General features: G+C 46.6%; 2 protein-coding genes across 6 annotated transcripts in view; one reads left to right on the forward strand and one right to left on the reverse strand.

Annotated features, from left to right (window-relative positions):
• Window positions 1-382: 382 nt before the first annotated feature.
• Window positions 383-6,105, reverse strand: nup50 (nucleoporin 50). Of its 2 annotated transcripts, none has more exons than XM_084039148.1 (8): window positions 5,944-6,105; window positions 4,998-5,079; window positions 4,785-4,865; window positions 4,505-4,706; window positions 3,668-4,252; window positions 3,226-3,310; window positions 2,910-3,028; window positions 383-1,099 (listed from the first exon to the last, which is right to left on the reverse strand). In XM_084039148.1, the coding sequence occupies exons 2-8, from the start codon at window positions 5,064-5,066 to the stop codon at window positions 900-902; spliced, it is 1,341 nt and encodes a 446-aa protein (XP_083895274.1). In that variant the 5' UTR covers window positions 5,067-5,079; window positions 5,944-6,105; the 3' UTR covers window positions 383-899. The 2 variants fall into 2 exon arrangements, with proteins under 2 accessions (XP_083895274.1, XP_083895275.1); XM_084039149.1 differs by having other exon boundaries at window positions 4,998-5,157.
• Window positions 6,106-13,822: 7,717 nt separating this feature from the next.
• Window positions 13,823-27,429, forward strand: part of phf21b (PHD finger protein 21B) — a 35,454-nt gene continuing 21,847 nt past the window's right edge. For 3 of the 4 annotated variants that reach the window (XM_084039137.1, XM_084039138.1, XM_084039139.1), the window contains exons 1-2: window positions 13,823-14,037; window positions 14,792-14,851. In XM_084039137.1, coding sequence (XP_083895263.1) covers window positions 13,984-14,037; window positions 14,792-14,851 — 114 coding nt within the window. In that variant the 5' untranslated portion in view covers window positions 13,823-13,983. Of the gene's footprint in view, window positions 14,038-14,094; window positions 14,505-14,791; window positions 14,852-27,429 lie in introns of those variants that run through there. The other variant, XM_084039140.1, reaches the window with a different exon arrangement.

Genomic DNA, 27,429 nt, shown 5'->3' on the forward strand with positions numbered 1-27,429 from the left:
CGTTGAATGGAGTTCTGCTGATCCAGAACCAGAACTAGAACCAGCTCAGAGCAGTTCCTATCCTGCTAGTTAGCTTTGTGCTAAGTTCACTTTATGCTAGTTAGCGTAGTTCTAGTTCGCTTAGTGCTAGTTCCCTTTGTGCTAAGTTCGATTTATGCTAGTTAGCTTAATGCTAGTTCCCTTTGTGTTAGTTAGCTTTGTGCTACTTCAAGGACACTAGCTAACGTTCTGCTACCTAGCTTGTTTGGAGAAACTAAACAGCTTCAGTTCCGTCAGAAAGGTGAAATATTGTTAATCTGGCGTCCAATCAAATCAGCCGGAAGCTGAACTCTTGCGTCCCAGAAACAGGAAGTGAATCGTTAACGGTTTAATAAGCTCAAACAGGAAATAAAAGAGCGGTAGACGTTTGTCGTAGGTTTCCTTTTATTCCCCAATAAACGTCTTTACAAATGTTCTCAGACGGCCGGAGGACAGCCGGCAAAAACAAACAGTCCACGTCGACAGGAAGTAGAAACACGCCGCCGCCGCTCTCATGTGAGGCAGGCGGGTGGTTCGGCGAGCGCTAAGCCCCGCCCACAATAAATAGTTTCCAGACACACTCGAACACCTCAACGCGTTCGCTCAGAAACATCAACTGTAGAGTTTAATTTGTGAAACCCTAAAAATATGGGCTGGACTCTTATTTTGAAGGGGTGAAGGTGGAAGAAGAATCGTAGAAATTAAAAACAGTAGAATGAATACGTGGTTGTAGTAAAACAGCAGCGTCGGACCGGAGGAATGTAGACGACCTGCTTCCGACGTCGGACTCAAATAAAAATAGTTCACAGTATGACGACCAATTAGAGGAGAAGTGATGAGGATGACCAGGAGGAGGCGGCTAAAAGCTCCGGGTGGCGGTCTCAGCCCCGCTTCTCCTCCAGGGTCTTGTGGAGCTCGTCGGCGTCCTCGGCGGTCTTGACCCGGACAAGGAGGGGGACGGGCTTGCTGGGGTTCTTGTCGTCGAGCGGCGGGTTGGGCACGCAGACCACCATCACGTTGTTCTTGCCCACACGGGAGCACGGCATGGACGCCGCCACCATGATGTTCAGCAGGATGTTACCTGGAAGAGAGAGGAGGCGGGGCTTAGTGCCAGATTGGAGGCGGGGCTTCCCTCCACGTAGACCCCCATCATATATCAATATAACTGATTATTATTAAAGATGTTCGAATCGGCAACAAACACTTAAAATAGAAAGTGAGCTTTATTTTGTTGTTATGGAATCATTTACTTCATAAAACATTTGTCACTTTAATTTAATCCAAACAGAAATGTCTTTTCTGCCAGAAACCGCTTCAGACTGGAGGGCGTTACCATGACAACCCTCCCCTGCTGGTATCACCTTACGTGTTCAGGCTGTTAGATTTAACAGGTAAACATGAAGCTGCAGTTCGTCTGTTTGAACAGCAGGTGGAGCCGTTTGACCACTGCCGAGTTATTTATGAACATTTCAATGATTCCTTCAGGTTTGAGATGAAAGAAGAAAAACTGGAGGAGGGGGACCTGCTGATCCTGGACCTGGTTTAGGCGAGTCTACCTCCTAGACCTGTGAGTTAAGTCTCCTTTCCCTTCAACTCTCCTCGTTTCATTGATTTTAATTAAGTCACGTGTTTCGTATTTCTGACGAGGAAAAGTCAGGTGGTTCTGTGTGAGGTCCTAGGTGGTTCTAAGTGTGGTTCTAGGTGGTTCTAAGTGTGGTTCTAGGTGGTCCTGTGTGGTTCTAGGTGGTCCTGTGTGGTTCTAGGTGGTTCTGTGTGTGGTTCTAGGTGGTCCTGTGTGGTTCTAAGTGGTTCTGTGTGGTTCTAGGTGGTCCTGTGTGTGGTTCTAGGTGGTCCTGTGTGGTTCTAGGTGGTTCTGTGTGTGTGTGGTCCTGTGTGTGGTTCTAGGTGGTTCTGTGTGTGGTTCTAGGTGGTCCTGTGTGGTTCTAGGTGGTCCTGTGTGGTCCTTTGTGGTTCTAGGTGGTTCTGTGTGTGGTTCTAGGTGGTTCTGTGTGTGGTTCTAGGTGGTCCTGTGTGGTTCTAGGTGGTCCTGTGTGGTCCTTTGTGGTTCTAGGTGGTTCTGTGTGTGGTTCTAGGTGGTCCTGTGTGGTTCTAGGTGGTCCTGCGTGGTTCTATGTGGTTCTGTGTGTGGTTCTGTGTGTGGTTCTAGGTGGTCCTCTGTGTGGTTCTACGTGGTCCTGTGTGGTTCTACGTGGTTCTGTGTGGTCCTGTGTGTGGTTCTAGGTGGTCCTGTGTGGTCCCAGGTGGTCCTGTGTGGTCCCGTGTGTGGTTCTAGGTCGTCCTGTGTGTGGTTCTGTGTGTGGTTCTAGGTGGTCCTGTGTGGTTCTAGGTGGTCCTCTGTGTGGTTCTACGTGGTCCTGTGTGGTTCTACGTGGTTCTGTGTGGTCCTGTGTGTGGTTCTAGGTGGTCCTGTGTGGGGTTCTAGGTCGTCCTGTGTGTGGTTCTAGGTGGTCCTGTGTGTGGTTCTAGGTGGTCCTGTGTGTGGTTCTAGGTGGTCCTGTGTGGTTCTACGTGGTTCTGTGTGGTCCTGTGTGTGGTTCTAGGTGGTCCTGTGTGGGGTTCTAGGTGGTCCTGTGTGTGGTTCTAGGTGGTCCTGTGTGGTTCTAGGTGGTCCTGTGTGTGGTTCTAGGTGGTCCTGTGTGTGGTTCTAGGTGGTCCTGTGTGTGGTTCTAGGTGGTTCTGTCTGGTTCTAGGTGGACCTGTGTGGTTCTAGGTGGTCCTGTGTGTGGTTCTGTGTGGTTCTAGGTGGACCTGTGTGTGGTTCTGTGTGGTTCTAGGTGGTCCTGCGTGGTTCTGCGTGTGGTTCTAGGTGGTCCTGTGTGGTTCTGCGTGTGGTTCTAGGTGGACCTGTGTGTGGTTCTGTGTGTAGGTACCCAGGTTGGTGTCGGCTCTGATGATCATCTGGACTTTGCCGTCGTCGGTGTGTTTGAGGTGAAGCGTCCCGACTCCTTTCTCTTTGAACTCTGAGTCCTTCTTGTAGAACAGTTTACATCTGAAACACAACCAACGTCACAACGTCAGCGTCCGATACATACATAGAGATCCAGGTTTTAAATCTCCTGGTTTTTACATGGAATCTGGTGGAACAAACAATCTAATAATCATTGAAACGATGAACCCATCATTTTAATGTCGTTCCTGCTCGTGAAACCGTTCACGAGGAAACGTGACGTTTGAGTTTTCACGTACTTCTTGGAGTAGAAGGCGTCGTCCTCTTTCACCTCTTTGATCTCCGGTTTGGGCGGCTCCTCCGACTCCTCCTCGCCGTTCTCCGCTACGACAAACACAAACATTGCAGATTATTAACAAACGGCTTTCTGTGGAAAAGTAGAAACAGACAATCCCGTTTTAAGAATCTGAACATCTGATCTGACAGCCGTATTGATTATTCAGTAAAGCAGGTTAAATGACCGCCGATGATTGATTACTTTGTAGATGGATCAATAAAATATCAGAACAGTTTCTGGTCCACGTTAGAAATGTCTTGTTTATCCCAAACTCAAAGACGTTATAATAACAAGTATTATAATAGATGTATTGATTCCTGATCTGAACGACTAATGAGTTTATGATTTCTACTGAAGAATAAAGAATACAAAGGAGGACAGGCTTCAGGGTTCAGGTCTGGTACCTGCAGGCCGGGGGTCCTCGGTCCTGGTCCCGCTGAAGGACAGCGGTGCGGCGGATCCAGGAGCCCCGAACACGGAGGTCTGGCTGGAGGAGAAGGAGAAGCTGGGGGGGCCGGCTTGGCCCCCCAGGGACCCGAGGACCGAGCTGTCCACCTTCTGACCGAAGTTAAACGTGATGCCGACGCCTTTGTCCCGCGCCGAGTCCTCCGTCGGGGTTTTACCGAAGGAGAACAACGAGGAGGCGGCGGCGGCGGCTGGAGCCGGCGAAGACGAGGAGGGAGCAGGAGGAGGGGGGGTGGCGTTGGCCGGCTTCTTCTTCTCCTCGGAGCCCCCGGCGGCCCCGGCTCCGTACTTGCGCTCGATGCTGGCCAGGTGGCGCTCGTAGTCCCTGAAGATGGGGTTCAGGTCACACAGAGGGTTGTCGTTGACGTGCTTGGTGATCCAGTCTCTCACGGAGCAGTTCAGAGCCGTCAGCTGCCGGCTGTACTCCTTGTTGGAGGAGGAGGAGCTCGCAGCCGGGCCGGAGCCATTCGTCTTGGCCGTGATGTCAGAGGAGGAGGCGGGGCCGTTGAAAGTCAGACCTGAACCTGATGAAGGGAGACGCGTTAGTGAGGATGACGAGGATTCAGCTCCATTAACAACGACATCGCCACAACGGAGCTCCGCCCCCGTCACATGACGTCACGACGACGAACCAGCAAAGAAGCAGCTGCTCCAGACGACGTTGTGTTTGCATTAATCGGGATAACGTCAACATCATCACTAGCTCATTTATGTATGTATGCAAGTATTATATGAATACATATCGATCTGTGGTCGTATCGACAGCCGTCTCTCACCCGGTGCTGCCGGCGTTGCCGCGGGAGACGAGAAACCTCCAAAGGACGGAGCGGCGTTGTTCCCGTTGCTCACACCTCCGAGGCCTTTGAAGCCGCCGCCGTTCCCGAACCCGGAGAACGCCGTCGGGGTGGAGGCTCCGCCGGCGGCCGGCGCCGTCAACGAGAAGCCCTTAAAGCCTTTGAAGCTTCCGCTTCCTTCAGCCTGAAACCAGATTCATGTTATCGTCCAGGATTCACCACGTTTAACGGAGAGGATTTAAATGTGTGTTTCTGGTTTCACCTCGCCGATGTTTCGCCGTTTGGCCTTCTTGATCGGCCGGCTCTTCAACACGTCGTCGCTGGCCAGTAGGAAGGTCCCGGCCTGAGATAAACACAACGTTCATGTTTTCACTCAGAGCTGAAATAATAATGTAACTGGGGGAATACAACAATATAAAGTATTCTTTATCTGTATCCCCAGATTCTTATCCCGTTGTCTCCGCTGTGTCCTCACCTCCTCGCCCTCCTCCTCCTGATCCCAGTTCCTGTCCGTCAGCTCCTTGTCAGCGATCCTCTTCGCCATCACACCTGTGGCTCTGTGGCACAGAAAAGGGGAAGCAACAGTCAGGAGGCCGACGCCCACTCAGCGGTTCATCGGCGGCGACACCGAAAAACTAGAACCAGACCAACAACCACAACAACATGGCAAGTGATGAATATTTCTGTTGTATTTCATTAGAAATACTGTACTTCATACATCATAACATTTATCCGAGTTAGTTAGCGTCACCATGGCAACAACAATACTGACAGGTGGCATTTGTTTTTAAAGTTCTGCTGACTGAACTACTTTGAATTCAAGACTTATACACTTTGGTATTAAGTTACATGTTAAATATAATGTCTGTATAAGTCTAATTTTACACATATATATACACACATATATATATATATACACACACACACACACACACACACACACACACACACATATATATATATATATATATATATATATATATATATATATATATATATATATAATAATAATAATATTATTATTATATTATAGGGGCTGCACGGTGGGGTAGTGGGTAGCATCGTCGTTCCTTCCGTGTGGAGTTTGCATTGATGACTTTTATGATGCAGATTGATTGATCACGGTTTATTGACCGGTGAACCGGATTCTACCGTAAAGACTTCCCGTCGGCTAACGGTCAGCTAGCTAGTTAGCTTCTTCCCGTAGCTCGTTTATAAAACAGAATCACCGTCTCAGTCAGAACCGGTCTTAACGGGTGAGATAATCCCCGCCGAGGAGCCTCCTTAACGGGTCCGTTCCGAGGTCTAACGTCCCGTCCTGAGCCGGCTCTGAAGCTAACCGGGCCCGCACGCTAGCAGCTAACATGCTACACGGTTAGCTCCCGCGGGTTTAAAGTCCCGGATTAGGACTTTGAACGTACCGGTTCTGGTTATGTGGATTCAACCGGCGCCGCTGATCCGGATCTGATCCTGGAACGGCTCCACGCAGCGCGATGTGTCCGCTTAACAGCTTCACGGCGACGGTTCTCTGTGTTTGAACGAGCCCCTCTCACGCCGCCATTTTACATTGCGCTGTGTATATATCCGCATGGGTTCGCGCGTGCCACCTCCTCGCGCATGCGCAGCAGACGCCGATACCTTTTTAGCACGGGAGTTGTAGTCCGTAACTAACTTTTTTTTGCATAAAGCAAAAACCGTTTTAAATCAGTACATCAGCGTTTAAAAACAATATATATGATATGGTCTGCTTTTCTAAATATTATTAAAGTATGTTTTTATTCATGATTACAGTTTTAATTTATTAACATTTTTATTCATGGTTGTTTTGTCTTTATTACTCATTTTGGCAAATACAATACCACAAAAACAAGCTGTATTTATATTTAAGACACAAAATATATATTTTTTATTCAAATTTGTATGTGAAATTGTAGTACAATATACAGCACAACATACAGTATATACATCATTTTATTTAAAATAATAATAATAATACAAAAATAAAAATGTATATATATATATACATAATCCATAAAATAGATTTTAAAGAGAGAAAAATAAGAAGGGAAAACAAATAAACAACTTGTAAGATAGATGTTTGTAAAGAGGAAGAAACTCTTCGCCTGCTTTAACAAGTCCTGATCTGGGGTCACTCCTTCAGCTGGATGGAGGTTCTTCTGGGTTTGCCAGACTCTGGTTTCAGTGTGTCAGGATGCGTGGGGAGACTCGGGGGGCATCTGGGGGGGGGCAGAGCCGGGCAGCAGATGGCTCGTCTCCAGCTCGGCTTTGCCAAACAGGAACAGGTGCTGGAGAAAGTAGGAAGTGAGCGGCGGCCGGCGGCAGCGGCAGGAGACCCTTGACCAGCTGGCGAGGAGCGAACGAGAGACTTGGCAGCGGAAGAGAGAGAGCGCCAGCGTCATGCTGGAAGAAGCTTGTGAGGAGGCGGCTCTTAAACGCACCACGCCGACCGACAGCAGCTTTTTACAAAACATCTCTCCAGATTCTCATGGACCAAACAGTTTTATGTTTATAGCTCAAAAATAAGGATGTTATTGAAATGAGAGTTCAGAGGTCACCGTGTGAACTACAGAGAGGTGTAAAAAAAAAGAAGTTAGCGCATGGTTAGCCTAGCCTAGCTTATTTTAGAATAAGACTGGAAGTAACATAACACTCCTGATGATCTAGTTTAATCTGGAATATTTAATCTGCACTAATCCCCAGAGGATGAACCCTTGTGTTGATTCTGACTTTTCCTTCAGCGCCAACAGTTACATGGATTGTCATGGAATTTCCTACAGATATTCATGATCCCCATTGGATGAACCCTCATAAGTTCAATGATCCTCTGGCTTCTCCTGTAGCGCCACCATGAGGTTCACACGTGGGTTTCAAAGTGAAATATCATGGACAAAAGTACATGGATTGCCATGGAATTTGCTACAGGTATACATGATCCCCAGAGGATGAACCCCCGTGACTTTGATGATCCTCTGACGTTTCCTTTCAGTGCCCTCGTGAGGTTGATATTCATGGTTTTGAGTGAAACACCAATTGGATGGATTGTGATATGATATCATTCATGTTCCTCTGAAGATGAACCGTACTGATGCTCCCATTGGCTCACAGAGCATCGTTCTGTTGCCGAGTGAATCTGCTGCTCCTTCCTGCTGATGTGTAGATAACATAGAGGGGCCCCAGCTCATTGTGCCACCCCCCTCCTCTCAGCGGGGGGCCACTGAAGTCTGGAGCAGCCGGCGGGGCTCAAAGCGAGTCGGTCCGGGCCCCTCAGGATCTCGTGGGCTGGTTTGTTCTGGACCAGACTTCAGAGCTGTGAGTGGATCTAAAGCCGCCTTCTCTCTGATTACGTTATTGATCAGCAGCCGTGACACAATGTTGGACATTGGGGGTTATTGATAATGAGGAGAGACCCTCAGAGACCCTCAGAGACCACCAGACCCTCAGAGACCACAGAATGAATGAATGATTGATTCATTTATTCATCTCATGTTTTGACCACATCTTCCTTTTCCTGTATAAATTAAATTGTTAAAATCCTCTCTTTAGTGGAGTTTGGTGCGTCTCAGCGTTGACACATATTTACTTGATTGTTTGTTAAAATAAAAGTCAATGCCTCTGTTAATAAGACCTGCCCTCTAATTACTTATCAGGTCTGATTAAATCGTCACATTCTTGCCGTCAGTGTGTTTCCTGCGTCTCGTCTCTAATTGGCCGCCGGGCAGACGGATCCACGTGTCAATTAGGCTTCTGCAAATGGAGCTCTAATTAGGTTGAACGAGTCGACTGTCTGTGTGGACGGCAATTAGCGCAGCAGCAAATTAAAAGGAGGCAGAACTGATGTTCTTAATGAGCCCAAATGTTGTTTCTGTTTAACAGCACATTCTTTAAAATCTCAATTATCTGTTTCTCTTTTTCAGATTCTCTTTAAAAAAAAACCTGAAACTGAACCCGGACTGGTTTCATGTACTGTGAGGGAAACAACCCGACGCCCCCTAGTGGCGGAGAACGGTACTAAAGGGAACAACAACAAGAATAATTTAAAAAACACTTCTAATATTCACATTTATTCTTTAAATCACACAAACTTCAAATCCCAGAGTCGTGATGTAAGAAACATATTTAATCTGTCAAAATTAAAAAAATTAAGTTAAGTTTTATAAAAGTTTTATAAACTTAAATATGAAAAAAACATCAAATTATAAGTATTTATTATAAGACTTTAAAATATGTGTTTTCTTCTGTGTCCCAGTGCATGCTGGGAAACACTCCAACCAAGCCGCCCTGCAGATTCCTGTACTTCCTCGTTCACGTGATGCAGCAGCTTTAACAGCCCCCCCCCCCCCAGATCAGCTGCTCCTCCACCTGATGAACGACGTCATCCATCAGATTTATTACAGTCTGGTTTAGTACGAAGCTTCTCCTCAAACACCGAGGGGACTCAAGAACAATCAGCCCGATTGAATCAGAGCGATTAATAATTAATGAATTCCTGTTAAATAAGAGAGACGAGGCTTTCTGGGTCAGAAGGACTGTAAACATGCGAAACATCAACACAGCAGCTGCAACTGTTTAATCCTCAGAAGAAGTTCACGTTTAACATCATCAGAAACCTGAAGAAGCTCCAGAAACCTGAAGAAGCTCCAGAAACCTGAATAGGCTCGAGAAACCTGAAGAAGCTCCAGAAACCTGAAGAAGGTCCAGAAACCTGAAGAAGCTCCAGAAACCCGAAGAGGCTCCAGAAACCTGAAGAGGCTTGAGAAACCTGAAGAAGCTCCAGAAACCTGAAGAGCTCCAGAAACCTGAAGAGGCTCCAGAAACCTGAAGAGGCTCCAGAAACCTGAAGAGGCTCCAGAAACTTGAAGAGGCTCCAGAAACCTGAAGAGCTCCAGAAACCTGAAGAAGCTCCAGCTGCTAGGTAAAGTGAACTTCTGGGGGCGTGGCTATGAAGGAGACTAGGAAGAGGGCGGGGCTATAAAGGAGAAGAGTAGGGGGCTGGGCTGTAACCAGGTAGTAACAAACATGGCCGCCACCACAGCAGCAGGAGGAGGAGCCGATGAGAGGAGGCAGCATGAAGGTAAGCAGCAGGTGGAGGGGTTTCTGAGGTCCTGGGTCTGGACCAGGTCTGGGACCCAGCTGGCATTCTGGCTTTTGAGTGTGTATTTTTTTTTTATCATGAAGGTTAGCTTAGTGCTACGTGACAGTTGTTAGCACATGTTTAGCTGAGTGCTAACAGTTAGCACATGGTTAGCTGAGTGCTAACAGTTAGCACATGGTTAGCTGAGTGCTAACTAAAACTAATATGGCGTCTTTGTTTGTTATGTTAGAACCAGCTGATCTACATAGAACCATAGAAATGTTTGAAAACAACACAACAACTGTCGGGATGTGATGTTGACTCTCCCGTCCTGCTGGCGATGATGATGATGACGAGGACGATGATGGTGGTTGAGTGTCGGCATGTGGAGCTCCGTCTTTTCTTCTCTTTAATTTCTCCCATCTTCTTCAAACAACGACACAAAGGCAGTAAAACCTGACATTATTATGTTTATTATCTCCACGACGACTGTAAACCCAACAACACACAAGTACTCCTGTTGATTCACCACTCAGGAGGAGGAGGAGGAGGAGAAGGAGAGGAGGAAGAGGATGAGGAAGAGAGGAGGAGGAGAGGAGGAGAAGGAAGCAGCAGCTCTGAGTGAGAGAACTGGGTCACGGACTCAGCGGAGCAACAATCAGCTCCAGAAGTCTCAAACAGGACTTTTAACGCCGTAACCGTGGCAACTGACCTCCTGTTTACTCCGAGAACAGCCCAGTTCATCTCTTTGTTACTTTCTACCGTTACTACTCCTCAGAGGTGTACAAGTATATAGAAATGTGTGTTTGTGTGTGTTTGTGTGATATATACATACATACAGTATATATAGAGAGCCCATCGCAGCATCTACACTGATCTGAGGCCTGCTGTTGTTGGTCACTGCCAGCTCACCGCCTGACCTTGGATGACCTTTAGGAGACGGATCCTTCTAGATATCAGTCTTTAATACTTTTACTACAGGAAGCTGACGGTACTTCTACTACAGGAAGCTGACAGTACTACATTACTTTTACTACAGTACCAACATGAATATAAGAATACAATTGGCTGTTTGTTGGCAGTTCACTTTATGTTGCTGTGTTGCATTCAGGGACATCAGTTCTTCTGAGTCTTCTGTCTCAGCCAACCATCACCTCTCTTAAACCACCAAAATAAAAGCTCAGGATGCGTTTGCTGCACTGTTTGTTTTCCAAACATTCCTCGGTCCTCTTCCTGTGAGTGACGACCGGGTACAGATCCTGGACCAGGACTGGGTCCAGGACCCGGACCGGGTCTAGGACTGGGACCGGTGCCAGGCTCCACTGGATCCTGCCAGAGTTGACAGATGGCCCGGTCCAGGCCTGGCCCGAGGTCCACTATTAAAATAAAACTAACGTCCAGCTGATCTGAAGTCTGTTTGAGCTGCAGGAACCTGGTTTTTATTCCGGGAGATAAAACGTTTAATGTTTAATGTTTGTTTTAATACTTTTATTTGAGGATGCGATCAAACCAACTTTTATCAGTCAACTTTATTTCTACAGCAAAGATACCAAGATGATGATCAAACACATGAAGGGTGGAGATTAGAGAGATAAAGGAATTAAAAAGAAAACAAATAAACAGGAAAGTGGTTATTACTTTTAGGAGACCGTTGTCGTGGAAACGTAGCCTTGTGTTTGTATTGAGCAAATATCAGCACAGCTCCAAACAAACATGTTGTGGATGTTTTTGTTATAAATGAACATGAATGAATGTCATTGGCTGTTTGTTGGAGACTTTCATGCGGCTGTGTAATTGTACATGTGATAAAAATAAATAACTTGAACTAATTGGACAGCAGATATAATCCGAATAATTAGACGTTACAGGAGGGGGGCTGGACTGGCCTCCAGTATATATATGTTTAATTGTGGCCCTGCAGACGTGCAGCCAGTAGATAATAAAACCGTGTGTGTGTGTGTGTGTGTGTGTGTGTGGACTTGAAGAGTTTCACCGCTGAGCCGTGAAATGAAAAGTAGCAGCTGATGTAGCAGCAGACCTGGTCCGGGTGGGGGAGGGGCGGCGGAGGGACTACTTTCTGTCAACGCTGCACCATCACTCCGAGCCACAACTTTCCTCTCGGGTTGAATGTGGCTGTTAGGCCCCGTGTTTGTGGATGCTAACCCCCCCCCCCCCCCCCCCCCCCCCCGGGTCTCGGTGCTGTATTACCAAACAAAATGGAGAGTAGCTGCCGGCTGCGGAGGGACGCCGACATGAAGCAGCAGCTCGGAGCCCCCCCCCCCCCCCCGCCCCCCTCCTGCCTCTGTCCATGGTGCTGCTACACACACACACACACGCACCGGCTCGTGTCCTCAGTTACACACTCTTATCCGCCATGTTATGCTTCCGCCGCGCTGATCTGCGCTTTTAAGAAACTGGCGAACTTGTTCTCTGTCGAGTTGAACAATAAATTCAATCACTAACTGCCATCTTCGCTCTTCATCAACTCTCCGATCACATAGCGGGCCCCGCCCCCTCCTCTGAGAGACCCCCCCCCCTCTCCTCGGCTTCCAAGTGGTTGCACGCGCTGCCCGTCAAGCGTCGCAACTCCTGATTGGCTCGCTGTTCCCGCCCCTACTGGTTCTCCGCGCACTGGAGCGAGCAGCTCGGACCAATAGCGGAGCGTGTTGTGTGCAGAGGGCGGGAGGAGGAGGGGAGGAGGCGGCGGGGGTCAGGCTGACAGACATGGGGGAGAAGAGGCTGGATTTCTGGGAAGGAACTGCCACATTTGGCCTCTTTGTGTTTGAAGAGGCAAAAAACTACAACTGGACAGATTTGATTGGTGGTTTCATGTGAATCAACATATTTTCTTTTCTCTAATCCCCCACATTCTGCCTGTCTGGCTGTCCCCTGTCTGTCTCCCTGTCTGTCTCTCTGCTGCTGCCATGTTTGCTCTTCTTCCCCGTGATGAACATGAATGTTAGATGTTTGAACGTTTTAGCTTCAGAAGTACTTAAACTATATTTAAAAAAAAAATCTGAAGGAGTTTTGTCAGAGGTCTGTTAACTTGTGAACAAAAACTGTTTTATTATTAATATAAATGAAAAAACAATGAAGACATGATCGTGTATTATTATAATAGATTAAATGACCCGGCAGTGTATAAAGTAATTAAAATGAACTCCATATTTACCAGCTGCAACGTTAAAGTGAGGAACACACTGATGCATCAATTATTATAATCCAATAATATCATATACATTATTCAACTTTAATGTTGATGCGATAGGCTACTTTTATGCTACTACTTAAGTGACATTTCGATTACAGAACTTCATTCGTAACAGGGTATTTTTAAACTTTTAGTATCTTTCTTTTTTCCAAGTTCAAGATTTGAGTACGTCTTCTACACTATGAAATAGGGTTTGTATTCTTTTTTTGGCCCCGTATATTATAAATAAATAATATGGTTTAGTATTGATATGTTTGTGTGACACATGTGTAAAACCTGACTTTGTACTAGAAATTAATAAAATATAATGACAAACGTATACAGCACCTTTCAGAACAATGTAACAAAGCTATTTAAACGGCTAAAATGGGAACAAAAAACAAACATTTCAGGACTGCAATGAAATAAAATCAGACAATCACAACAAAACAAGTTCAAGTGGAAATAAAATATAAATACCAGAAGGCAATAAAATAAAAAAAATATGACGTATTGGAATTAAAACGTGTTTCACAAATAAAACAAAAACATAGTTTAGAGAAGTAATTTACTTGTCATTTTTTATTGTTTTAACTTTTGCTTCATTTATCTGCTTTTATCGTCTTGTGGGGCACTTTGTCACATCTGCTTTTAAAGTGCTACATAAATAAATGTGTCATTTATTGTTTTTATTATCATAAATACTCCTTGGAAGTAGTTGTAGCTCCTACGGCCTACTGCGCATGCCTCCCTTTCTCTGCTCCATCCGGGAACTCCAGAATTACCATTGACAGCCGAAGCGCAACTTTTCCCCAGGCAAAGTGAAATCAAGCCGCGGACTCGGACAAAATATAGACCCCGTTTTTCAACTTAAAATTACCGAAAGAAAAGCCGACCCGCTCCCCCGTCTGACCCCTCGACGTCCGGCCGCTAATCTGGAGAGGACCCGTCCGGGGCCTGAGCTCTTTCCGCCGGGTTTGGAGCACTTTTGAAGACGGGCGGAAAGTGGGTGATGAGTCCTAGCCTGTAAAAAGAAGCGAGAACTTGCTCTTTGCGGCCCCGAGTAGTTCCTTCTTTCAATTGTTATTGTCGCTTTAAAAAAAAAATCTCTCTCAATTCACCCAAACTTCGTGTTCGGCCGCGTCGAAAGTGGGAGAAAAGTGCTTTTCCGGTCGGAACATGGAACTACAGGGCCTGCAAGAGGCGTTGAAAGTAGAAATCCAATGTCATCAGGTAAATGAAAACATCGTGTTATTTCTACGCTGTTTGGTCGCGGGGCGAAGTGAGAGCAAGGACGGGGAGGCAGGCGGGGAGCAAAGCCCCGGAGAAGAAGAGCTTAGCACTCCGGAGAAAGGGACGTCGCTTATAACGTTTCGACGCGACGTCCGACCTCCGAGTCAGATTAACAAGTGCACTTTTTTCGGCAGTTTGTTTCCAGCTAATTGTCATCGGGGTGTTTTTCTCTCTTCGCCGAGCAACAAGAAGCTCGGAGTGCTAATAATAATGCGGTGGTGGCGATCCGGACGCGACCTGAATATTTATGAGGTGCAAAGAGTCGCTGCTGCTGCTGCTGCTGCTACCAGCTCCGCTTTGTTCCTCCCTTCGACTCACTAAACTTGAGACACTTTTTATTTTTATATCGCATTCTTGTCCTCCGTCGTTTTACTTAACTAGTTGCACAGATGAAGCAAGACCCACAGGTAAATATATATATATATTTATATATTATATATGTATACACACACGTAGCCTCTTGTAGCTAGGAGGCGAATCGAACGAGGGAGTGTGTGAGAGAAAACTTTATCAGCATAAATCTTCGCGTCGGTTTAACGTCGTTTTTCTTCTTCTCCCCCCGTCAGCTTTTATCCCATCTTCATCGTGACTTTGCTGTGATTGTGTGTATATAAATATACATGTGAAGTTTCATTATGTGTCAATAAAAAAAATAAATAATAATAATTATGTTACACTTGTTCCGTTTTTACAGGATGGAGAGCTTAAGAGACAGCTACACGAGCGGAGGATCACGGCGCTGACCGACAAACAGGTACGAGCTCCGGCGGGGTTTGGGGTTCTTTTTTGTGGCCGGTGAGGAAGCTTCTCTCCCCGGTACAAGTAGCCACAACAAACATGGAGGATTGTAAAAAAAAAAAAAAAAAAGTCCCCCCTCCCCCTCCTCCTCCCCTCCCCTTCTCTCTCCCATCCGTGCTTCTACGGTGTTGCTCGGCTAGCTGAACGCTTCTTGTCTCGGCATCTCGAAAGTTGTGTTAAAAAATGTTAGCGTCCATTTTGAGCAGGTCGCCGTGTTTTCACGGGGAGAACCGGAGGCTAACGAGTAGCGCGGCTAGCTGAGCTAGCTCAGTGACGCGGTGGCTCGCGAGGACGTTTTTTTTTAAGTTTTGGTCGGTTTTTTGAAGTCGCCCCGTTTCGTGTGATTTTTGTTGGGAGCTTTTAAACGTGTGTCACTTTTATACTTGAAAGTCTGCTTGGTGTTATTTCTTCCTCGGGGGTCACGTGACCGCAGCGGTGCATTTGATTCGCTCACTTTCACTTTTCTTTACTATATTTTGTAGCTAATGAACGGTGCTAACTTTGAAGCTAGGTCAGGTAGCGGCAGCTCCGGGTGGATGCTGAGGGAGAGAGAGATGGAAGCCGGGCAGCAGTGTTCAGCACCGCGGCCAGCTCCTCTCCCCGCCCCGCCCCGCTCCGGCTGCTGCTGCTGCTGCTAGCGCCGCCCCGCCGGTCGGTCCCAGCTCTGACAGCGGGGGAAGGGGGTCCGAAGGCCCCACCGTGACAACGAACCTCCGGTAGTTCAACCCCCCCGTCTAAAACCCCCACAGCTCGCCGGCCTGTCACCAAACAAAAAGCCCGTCCTCGGAGGGCCATCTGCTCCGGAAACAAGACTTTATAGCTGCAGTTCTGTCACTGCCGACCAGACTCCCTTAACAAATCGCTCAATTTAACAGATTCTGCGTAAAAAAACAACGCGAGTCACAACGTATCGCCGTGTATTTCTCATAAAAGAGAGCTTTTAAATTCGGCTGATATTTAACTTTAACAGCTCTTCTGTGAACTAAGTTAAATGAGCAAAAAGTGGAATATTTGTTTGCAGAATAATGAACACATGTAGCCACTTGTCACCTGGTGTGTTTTTTTTTTTTTAAATCTGAACTGAACTGTGTGATTGACTTGAATCAATGCAGTTTCTGACCTTTTGATTGGCTGCAGCCATTAAAACTTGCTGAGTGTTTTAAAAAAAAAAATTAAGCCTTGAATCTGGTATCTGAACCTTGTTTGTGTTGCACTGTTTTCTTCTTCTTCTTCTTTTACTTTGGTAGTGGAAGCTTCCATTTTGAGAGAGAAAAGGGGGGTGCCCCCCCTTCATGGAAAGGAAAAAGTCTGCAGAGTTTCATGCAGGAGGAGGAGGAGGAGGAGGAGGGGGGATGGGCCCCATTCATGCCTAACATTACCATTTTGATTGCTTTGATGCTGTTTTTGGTTTGGAGGGGGGGAGGGGTGGCAGGGAAAAGAGAGAGAGAGCGAGTGAGGCAGAAAGCCCAGTCAGCACTGCACCGCGATGTTTTTAATCACCACACTGATTTGTTCTTCCTCTTCTTCAGCTGCTGAAACGTTTTTTACTTTCCCTCCTCTGCACACACATGACCCACCAAACATTAGTCCTCCGTCCTCGGAAGCTTTAACCATGATCTCAGCTTTAAAAAACAAAAAACACACACTCTGTCAACATCCGTTCTGCCCCGGAATAAACTCGCCTTGAACTTAAAGCTGCACGAGAGTATTTATCAGAATAATTAGATAACTGATTACGAGGGGGGGATGTCTCCCGGCCAGGTCGGAGCCTGGAGGTCGTTTCATGGTCACGCTGGTTCGAGGCCGGGCCATGCAAGTTTTTATTCTTATCTCACACTAGAAAGCGTCGGGGTCTAGTTTTTAGGGTTTGAGCTTTGAGAATGTGGAAGAACGTTTTTAATAAGACGGCGTTGTGACGATGGATGGGAACGCAGATCGAGAATGATTAGGAAACAACTGCATTCATGAGTGTGAATACAGGTTTACTCTGCTCACACATCCAGCATCAAGGTCTCTCTCTCTCTCTCTCCCTCCACCATCACATCTGAATCGACCACCTCCATCCTTGATAGCTTGTTTTGTTGGCCCTTGAAGAAGAATGGATTGATTGATTCTTGCTCTGCGTTGCGTCAGCGTGACACTTTTCACCAACTTGTGAGGTAGACGAGTTGTTTCGGTTGCAGATCTGCTCCCCGTGATCGTTGTTTAGTCCCTCAAAGCCGATCACCGGCATCGATCGCCGCTTTGCAGCTTTCTGGAGGGAAAACAAATCTGATTTGAATCCCCCGAAGTTTTCATCGTTGTTTTTTTCTTCGACGCGATGGTGATTTTTTTTTTTTTAAAGATTTTCCATTGAATGCCAGTAGCAAAGTCCTTTTTTGAAAAGGCAGCATCTGTAACCATGGTTACGGCTGGGTCCTTTTTTTCTTAAAGGCGGTTTATTTAGAGCAGACGTTTACTGTGTTTTCAAAGTGAATGTTTTTACTTGTCATCGTCGTCCTGATGAAGATATCCAGAACGCTGTTGCCTTATAAAGGTCACAACTTAACGCCAGTTTCTCCTCCTATTTACTGATGCTGTGAAGTACACACACACTGTGTACTAATACTGCAAGTTAACGCAGCAGGACGTTACGTTGTCACGGTTCAGATGAAATGTTTTGCTGCAGTTTGATGGTCAGAAAGATGAACAGGTTGATGAGTCGGCTATTAACTCAATCACAAACTATTTTGATAATCGATTCAGGAGAAAATAAAGTTTTGTGTTCCTGTGACAGTATGTGTGTATAAATATCTACCTGCAGTGATCAGGTTACTATCCTCGCTCTTATTTTGGAGACAGGTTGGTTGCTTCCTGTGTGGGTTTCATTCAGCTGTGGGTTTTTAAGACGTGATGCTGAGTCGCGGAGTCGCCGTCCTGCTCAACAGGAAGTGATGTCACTGAAATGCATGTAAACAGAACTAACACACATGAGTAGACCTGCTGGCATCGTAATCAATTTTGGTTACATTTCACTGAAGAATGTTTAAACATTCATGACGAAGATTTACCAGATGAATGTTTAAAACCCTGTTTTCTGCCCGGCGACAACCTCCAGGTCTGAGGAGTGAAGCCAAATCTGATCCACCCGTCGCTCCTCCACGGTCCAAATACGGTCACTTCCTTCTACTGGTTGCCAGAATCCAGCATGGGTGAAGTCTATGACATCCCATAATACTGTAAACATGGATGTTGTGATGCTTGTGAGGTTTAAACCGGTTTAACGTCATGTTCATACTCGAGTTCTAATCCTGGAGCTGCTTAATGCCAATAACGAGGCTTTAATGTGGTGACGGGGTCCCGACTCCTTCTAGAGTCTCCTCATCGCCGTCATGTGATCGCTGCTCTGAATCCATCCAGAGCCTTCTGGAGAGGGCTGTCCCTGGACCTCCGTCCCCCGGACCTCCGTCCCCGGACCTCCCACCCCGGACATCCCGTCCAGGTTCCCTCCCAGCCTTCGTCCCTGGACCTCCATCCTCAGGCCTCCATCCAGGTTCCATCCCCGGACCTCTGTTCCCAGGCCTCCATCCCCGGACCTCCGTCCCCGGACCTCCCGTCCAGGTTCCGTCCCAGCCTCCGTCTCCAGACCTCCTCCTGCTGTGCCAGGGTGAAGACCCCCAGGGAGCCGTAGTGGTGGTCTCTGTGGTGGTATGGAAGCCGGTTAATGGAAGCAGGACTTTCCCAGCCCTCCGACCAAACGGAGGCTAATCCCTGACGGCTCATTACAGGCTCCTGCAGGGCTGATTATACCCGGGGAAGGTTTAGGGATTTCTGCTGGACTCAGTTTGACAGAGCAGATTGGTGTAAAGGACCGGACCCTCCAGGCTCACGTGGCTTTGCGTTGTCAGGCCGAAGCTAACGTTTAAACAACTTTCTCCTCCAGTCTGTGGAACGGGAGATAAATAGGTACCAAGACTCTGCAGGTCTACATGCTGCAGGTCTACATGCTGCAGGTCTACATGCTGCAGGTCTGACTTCTATAGAGAACCATGTTCACGTTCAAGTCTCAGATTCGTGACAATATCCCTAATTGAATTTTCTATCATGTAAACACTTCTTCTGATTGGTCCGACACTCTCTAGAGGAAGTTGTAAGACCGTCCACAAACGTAGGTGTGACTCCAGGTACCAGGATCAGGACTCAGCAGATCCTCATGGGTCTCTGAGGACCTGAGAGATCCTCTTTTTGTCCTCTGGAGGAGGACTGGTGTTAATCATCACTGGAAGCACCGCGGCTTTAATGAAGTAGCAGGAAGGTGTGTGTGCGTGTGTGTGTGTGCACGCGCGTGTGTGTGTGCGTGTGTGCGTGTGTGTGTGCGTGCGTGCGTGTGTGTGTGTGGCCTCTAGCACTTTGGACGGGTCACCTGACACAAACAAACACAGGACTTTAACCCAGTTTCCGTTTTCATGAAGAAAGATGAGATAAAGTTTTATTGATTCCAGGGGGAGGAAGTGAGTCACAGCAGCAGAAGGACGACCATATTGAATAAATAATATCAAATAAAAAGAGCGACGACTTGAGTCCACGTCCCTAATAGGTCTCAGATCTGTTGTGGTTTTGGGTCTCGGACTGGAACCAGGACTCCTGCAGTCGGCTTCTCATCACCCAGCAGCCAAACAGCTGATCTCCAGTCTGAGGAAAGTGCTGATGCAGCAGCCATGAATTAACCCGCGTTGTTGCTGTCTTGCAAATGCTGCAAATCCTTGAATGTTAGTGTGGTGTTTTCAAGGTTTGAAAAGTGCTTGGATCCAGAATAAAGTGCTTGAAATGTGTGTTCTATGTAACGACATATATGATGGAACAGAGAAAAGAAGATCTCCATATTTGAGGGCATTTTCTAACATTTCTGCATGAAAAATGAATCTCTGTAGCAGCGAGTCTTTGTAGCAGGGAGTCTTTGTAGCAGGGAGTCTTTGTAGCAGCGAGTCTTTGTAGCAGGGAGTCTTTGTAGCAGCGGGTCTTTGTAGCAGGGAGTCTTTGTAGCAGCGAGTCTTTGTAGCAGCGAGTCTTTGTAGCAGCGGGTCTTTGTAGCAGGGAGTCTTTGTAGCAGCGAGTCTTTGTAGCAGGGAGTCTTTGTAGCAGCGAGTCTTTGTAGCAGCGAGTCTTTGTAGCAGCGAGTCTTTGTAGCAGCGAGTCTTTGTAGCAGGGAGTCTTTGTAGCAGGGAGTCTTTGTAGCAGGGAGTCTTTGTAGCAGCGAGTCTTTGTAGCATAGTCTTTGTAGCAGGGAGTCTTTGTAGCAGCGAGTCTTTGTAGCATAGTCTTTGTAGCAGGGAGTCTTTGTAGCATAGTCTTTGTAGCAGCTGGCGGAGGTTGATCTGAGAGTTAAACGCTTCGTCCGTCTGCTCTCATCCGTTTGCCTCAGCGGAGCTTCAGTCTTCTTCATTCACTCACCCTTAATGAACTTCCTCACACTTCCTCACCCCCGTATCCTAGCAACATGCTTTATCACCGTCCAGTCACCTGGGCCTCAGCTTTGTGTGTGGAAGCGCCGTGTCCAATAATAGAAGTACAGGAGCAGCCAGGCCTTCACAATAAAAGCATGTGTAGCTCTAGTGTGTATTTAGAGGTCACGTTACAGCCACTCATGAAAATGAATAAATAACTTGTATTCATGAGGAGAAACTCACAAATGTAGTGGGTTTGAAACGAATGAATGGAAAAAGAAATACTGAGGATCTGATTTATCAACATGTGGACTTTGAACAGACGGTGCTGTGAATACTGGTGGGAGTTTTTTAATCTCAGATTATCCTTTTTGTTGTAAATTTATCGCTTTACGTTCAGAAAATCATTTTTTTTTTCTCTTTTAAATTCAGTCTTGTAGCTGAATGGAGACCAGGTCCAAGACTTTGAGAGGTTGAAATGGAAACGAGTCCCGACCGGGGCGCCTCGCGTAGAGACCGGGGCGCCTCGCGTAGAGACCGGGGCGCCTCGCGTAGAGACCGGGGCGCCTCGCGTAGAGACCGGGGCGCCTGGTTTCCTGTTAAATAAATCACCCCGGCCGTTCCTCCCGCCCGCCGCTCACCTGTTGTTCAGGGCGTTTTTCTCAGATTGCTGTCTCGGCATCCTTCGCTGCCCGTCTCCCATCAGAGCGCCGTGCTGAGGCTTCGTTCAGCAGCCGCCGCTGTGCACAGTCAGCAGCCCCGGGAACCCGGACCACTTCATCATCAAACGTCCCGACCCCGCTTTGTGGCTAGATTATTCTGACAGTTACCATGGCGACAGCATCCGAGACGTCTCCATGTGAGATCTCAACCGGAGATGTCCTCATGCTCAATACTTTTACACAGAAACGGTAAAACTCACAAACCCAGTATTCTGTTATCTGTGATTTAATATAAATAACCAGATGAACAGGATGCTGAAATAACTCCATCATGACGGTGATCAGTAAAAAGTGTCAAGTCATGCTTTGTTAGGTCTGTCTGCAAGACCACAAGATAACTACTGTTAAAACGCTGGTTTTCTGAATGGAGTCTGGTTGATGGGTGCTAGGCTACGCTAACATTGTAGCTTCTCCATCAACACTCCAAATAAGGTCGTCTAGACATAAATCCAGCAGAGACCTTGTTGGCTCACATGTATTATTTGTTCTAAATAATAAAACAAATATCTAGCGTTTGAGGTCATCAGGCGAGCAGGAAGTGATGTTTGTGTTGGTGGCGAGTTAGAGACGAGCGTGGTCTCCTGAGTGGATTAGAGTGACAGGACGACGGGCTGCAGCCGCCTGCTGCTCCCAGAACCCCCTTCACCTCCATCTGTCGGCCGGAGAGACGGCGAGTTTTGTGAAGCACGCGGCTCAGCCGGAGTGCCGCCGCCGCGACCCGACGGCGTTCCTTCCGATCTCCGTCAGCTGCTCGTCCACACGGCAGGACGTCCCGCCCTCTTTCTTCTTCTGCTGCTGCAAATTCACATTCACTTCCTGTCCAGCCGCGGTTAGGTTCAGGTTTCAAGTTCCCCAAACCAAGCATGACCTTTCACCTGCAGACATGTACTCATACAGGTGCTGGAAGTCCTTGAAAAGCCTTGAGTTTTAGTGTGGTGTTTTCCAGGTTTGGAAAGTGCTTGGATTAAGAATGAAGTGCAACCTTTGTGTAGTTGTTTGTGAGGGTGAGCAGCTCAAACGGGATCAGACCAGCAGTAGTCCTGCTGTGCCGGTGTGGTGGTCTAACTGGGCCCCTCCTGCATCTTTAATCCCTCCTGTGGACGAACCAGGTCTTCCTGATGAAACATTGAGCAGCAGTGAGTTTATGAGCAGCGAGGAGCGACGGGAGAGTCGGCGACGGCTGTTCTGGCAGCCGGGGCGTCGCCTCCCACCGCCACCGGATCACATCGCCGCTGGGATTAGTCGATTAGGGATCAGACTCTCCGCTGACCCACAATCCCTTTCATCTCCTGCGTGGATCTCTTTAAACTGAAAATGATCCGTCACCATTAGACGCTCAAACCGTTTAGAGCGGCAGCAGAAGAAGAAGTCTGGCTATAATTAAACCGGCCGTCATTAAAACCACCAGCACTCTGCTTAACCGGCCCCTCCTCGCCATCCTGACCCCTGATTGGCTGACGGCTCCGTTAGATGGGTAATTACAGAGGTGGGGGCGTTAAGCGACTTCAGGTTATTAATGGTTTTAGTGTGGAACTCACTGCTTATCCATTCCGTCCAATCAGAGACGGGGAAACAGACGCAGCGGAGGGAATCCCTCCGTATGATGTCACTGCTGCTTTCTCTCTGAACCACAGACGCTTCAGGAGAAAGTTAACCCTGAGTTTAAACCCTCTGAGTCCGTGTTGGTGGTCTAAACCACCCAGACCAGCTCCTGGACTAGCATGGACCTCTACGGCGGCCTTGAGTGCTTTGAGAGGTGGCTATGAATAAAATAGAGGTGATGCATGACTAAAAGATGACTTCAGGCCCTTTCTGATTGTTTGGAAAGATTTACGACACGTTGGGATTCGTAGCCCGGCTGAAAGACGGCAGGAAGTAGATTATTTAGTCTAAACAGCACCTTCCCTCATAGCCAAACTGCATTATGGGTCACTGTTTTGTTTTTTTGTTAAACGAGTTTACCTTTATGTTCCTACCTGAGATTAAAACTGAGATTAAAATGTCTCCTAACTGAGATTAAAACATCTCCTAACTGAGATTAAAATATCTAACAGAGATTAAACATCTCCTAACAGAGATTAAAACATCTCCTTACTGAGATTAAAACTTCTCCTAACTGAGATTAAAACATCTAACATAGATTAAACATCTCCTAACAGAGATTAAAACATCTCCTTACTGAGATTAAAACTTCTCCTAACTGAGATTAAAACATCTAACAGAGATTAAACATCTCCTAACAGAGATTAAAACATCTCCTTACTGAGATTAAAACTTCTCCTAATTGAGATTAAAACATCTAACAGAGATTAAACATCTCCTAACAGAGATTAAAACATCTAACAGAGATTAAAACATCTCCTAACTGAGATTAAACATCTCCTTACTGAGATTAAAACATCTCCTAACTGAGATTAAACATCTCCTTACTGAGTTTAAAACATCTCCTAACTGAGATTAAAACATCTAACTGAGATTAAAACGTCTCCTAACTGAGATTAAAACGTCTCCTAACTGAGATTAAAACGTCTCCTAACTGAGATTAACGATGTTTCCACGTGTAGAGCTGGTTTCACGGCCGGCAGCTCTTTGTCTCAGTGAAGAGAGACGGGAATGTTATTGTCTTCTTCTCAGCAGCTGGTTCCTTCTCAGGCCTGTGTGTGTGTGTGTGTGTGTGTGTGTGTGTGTGTGTGTGTGTGTGTGTGTGTGTGTGTGTGTGTGTGTGTGTGTGTGTGTGTGTGTGTGTGTGTGTGTGTGTGTGTGTGTGTGTGTGTGTGTGTGTGTGTGTGTGTGTGTGTGTGTGTGTGTGTGTGTGTGTGTGTGTGTGTGTTCCAGCCAAAGAGAAAGGGGGTCACTTGTGGTCCAGGACTCATGTTGGTGTGATGAGTCTTTGTCCTGGAGACCGGCTGGACCTGGTCCGGTCCACCTCAGACCCTGATTGGACATCTATGAAGATGTGAAATGTGTTTTTTTCTCCACAAGCTTCACATGATGAAATAAAAAGCACGTCGTGCTTCAAACTTAAATGAGCGTTTGATTTAAATGAGAACAATGTGTGGGCGGGGCCTCTGCTTCTCATTTACATACTCCTCATAGGCCAGCGTCCCACAATGCCCTGCTTTCTCTGCATTATGGAGGCTCCCAGCAGCATGGGTGAGGAGGGGAGGAGGCTCACTACTCAGCAGGGGGGCTCAGAGTCCTGTACGGGCTCTAAAGGCTGAGTTCCCTGACATGTTCCCTTCTAACAGTTTGACTGTATTAATACTACTACGAGTTCATCCACACAACATCCCATCAGGCAGGAAGGACACCAGCTGATGCTGCATGTGAAAGATTACAATTAAAACACAATACTCAACAGGAAGATGCTAAATACTGGCCTGACATTATTCCATGTTTGGGCTTTTACTTTGAAAGGTCAGAAGAGAAGCCTCGTTTTATTCTTTATTATCTTTAATAACATCCTCCTGACCAACAGCTGGAACGATGGTTCAAAGAATTACATCATATATTTATATAGAAATCACGTGATCCATCTTCCATCCTCTCCTCCTCGTGGAAGGTCACAGGGTCAAACCTCCCATTACATCACCGTGGCGATAACGAGCCAGTAAGCGTCACGCTGCTCTGCTGATAAACAGGAGGAAAAGGAGGAGAGTCTTCCTTCACTGGGACCAATATGAATCTAGTGGATCACACGTTTCAATCATCTTCTAAATATGAAGAGACGTTTGTGATCATTTCCTGCTCGTCGATGTGAAAACTTCCTGTCAAACTACAAATGTTCTGTATGAACGACAATCTCACCGGCGGCAGGAAAAGGTCTCGTTAGCATTTCATGACCTCATTCTTATTAATTCTCCACCATGACTCAGCAGAAAACGCTGCCGGGCCAAATCCTCATGTTCTCTCTTGGTCAGGTGATGTTTGGATTTAAATATGAAGTCTGTATGGAATGATGCGGCGATCTTTAGCGTGGTCGCCGAGGGCAACGCTGCTGTAATATTGATGATGCCTTCCTGGTTTTTGGGGGATTACCTGGTTAAATCCCCTCAATCCCAGCAGCACGCACACAAACCAGAGACCAGGTCCTTCTGGTGTGGACTACAATGAATGAAGCTGCTGGCCACCAGGGGGCGACTCCTCATTGTAAACATGAGTTTCTGGTCTCAGTCTCTCATAGAAGTCATGGGTTGGTCCTAAAAGTATCAGCCGGCCAGGTGAGACCAGGTGGAAGACCTCGGCTGGTTGGGGGGGCTGGTGGACCTGTGGAGGAGGTTCAGTAACACTTCTAGTCTGTTCTGAGATGAAACAGAAGAACTGTAATGGATATAATAATGTAGATTTAATCTGAGTTGTTATGACACGTTGTTATAACATTTGAACAGCAGATATAAATCTGTCTTCGCTCTCTCTTCATATAGAACAAGATAATACGTTTTATCTCGTGTGTGAGAGATAATAAAGTGTTTCAAACCAGATATAAATCTCATACTTTGCCCACAAGTTATCTTCTGCAGGCAGATTTTTAATTTGTACAAACGAGATGAAGCTGAAAAATGTTTCTATTATCTATGAGACACGTGCTGAGTGTTTTATCATCTCGTACGGAGGAAACCTGGCCTTCTTCTTTCAGGGCCTCGGTTATTATTTTCTATATTTAATGGCAGGAACGTTATTAGAAACATGGGCAACATATCGGATATGTAACCCCCCCTTTTTGATCCAGGCCACTCAGACCTGAACCACCGTGTGGACTCGGATCCAGTTTATCATTGTGTGTGATCAGCCGGAGATACCCGAGACCAGAATCCACATATCAGTTCTTATTCTTTCTGTTTTTTGTTTATTCTTTATTCATTTAACAAAACGCGAACAACATGGATGCATTTACAAAACAAAAGTATTTGCAACTATATTAGTAATACAAACAGGTGAAGATAAAACAAACAACAAAGAGAAAACGTGAAAGAGGAAAAGATAAGAGTCCATCAGTTCTGTTCCAGTGCTGCAGCTCGCAGGGTCGGGACGGGTGCTGGAAGTCCTTGAAAACCCTTGAGTTTTAGTGTGGTGTTTTCCAGGTTTGAAAAGTGCTTGGATTTAGAATAAAGTGCTTGAATGTGATTCTGGAGGAGAAACCCTGAACTCGGTCTGATGCTGATATTTAGTCCCTAAGTGGATCTTCGGACTCCTAAAGACAGATGTGGTTGAGTGCTGAGATGACGGCGTGTCTCCTCCCGTGTGAGCGTCCTCACCGCTGGCGAGCGGCGGCGGTGAAGAGTCGATCCTCTCTGCTCCTGCAGGAGATGGTATGGTCCGTATGCAGCCTCACTTTTAATAGCTGGCATGTTTTAAATCCAATGCCGCCCGCCGGGAGGCAGCGTCCCAGCCCAGGAGGGTTTCCTGCAGGCCCTCCCTCACCGCCGCCGTTCTGTGTGTGTGTGTGTGTGTGTGTGTGTGTGTGTGTGTGTGTGTGTGTGTGTGTGTGTGTGTGTGTGTGTGTGTGTGTGTGTGTGTGTGTGTGTGTGTGTGTGTGTGTGTGTGTGTGTGTGTGTGTGGCGGCGTGGCGGCGTGGCGGCGGATGGTGAGCAGCAGAGAGGCTGCATGAGTGCAGAGTAACGCTGCTGCCAAGTTGCCTGGTAACTAAACATCTTCACCAGGAAGCAGAGAATCTGTCTGAACGTTGAAGGTGTTCAGCAGCTTCAACTTCCTGCTGAGGTCATCTGGATTATTATACACTAATTACTTATACACTAATTACTTATACACTTATTACTTATACACTTATTACTTATTACTTATACACTTATTACTGATACACTTAATACTTATTACTTATACACTTATTACTGATACACTTATTACTTATACACTAATTACTTATACACTTATTACTTATACACTTATTACTGATACACTTATTACTTATACACTTATACACTAATTACTTATACACTTATTACTTATACACTTATACACTTATTACTGATACACTTATTACTTATACACTTATACGTAATGTAGTTGGCCTGTTCATTTCAGTCAACCAGGGGAGGCAACTACATTACGCGTTCAAGTTACGCGGAGTAGGTGCGCACAGCAGATCAATTCCGGCCGCGCAGCATCAGAATCTGCGACCGCACGTGCGTGTGAACGCGTAACAACATTTGTCAAACAGTGAGAGACAGACGTGCGCACGCTGCTTCATATGTACGCAGCTTCTTGTTACGCGTGACAGAGTCTGCGCACGTCGTTTCCGCGTACATGTGAGCGCCTGACAAAAATGTTCAATTATCTTCATGCGAGCGTTAATGCGTGCGTTCGCTAAAAAACGCATGAATGTTACGCGTAGTTACTCCGCGTAATGTGATCACAGGCGTGCAGCAGCC

Source organism: Eutrigla gurnardus (assembly GCF_963514095.1).
Source record: "Eutrigla gurnardus genome assembly, chromosome: 21".
Lineage (NCBI taxonomy): Eukaryota > Metazoa > Chordata > Actinopteri > Perciformes > Triglidae > Eutrigla > Eutrigla gurnardus.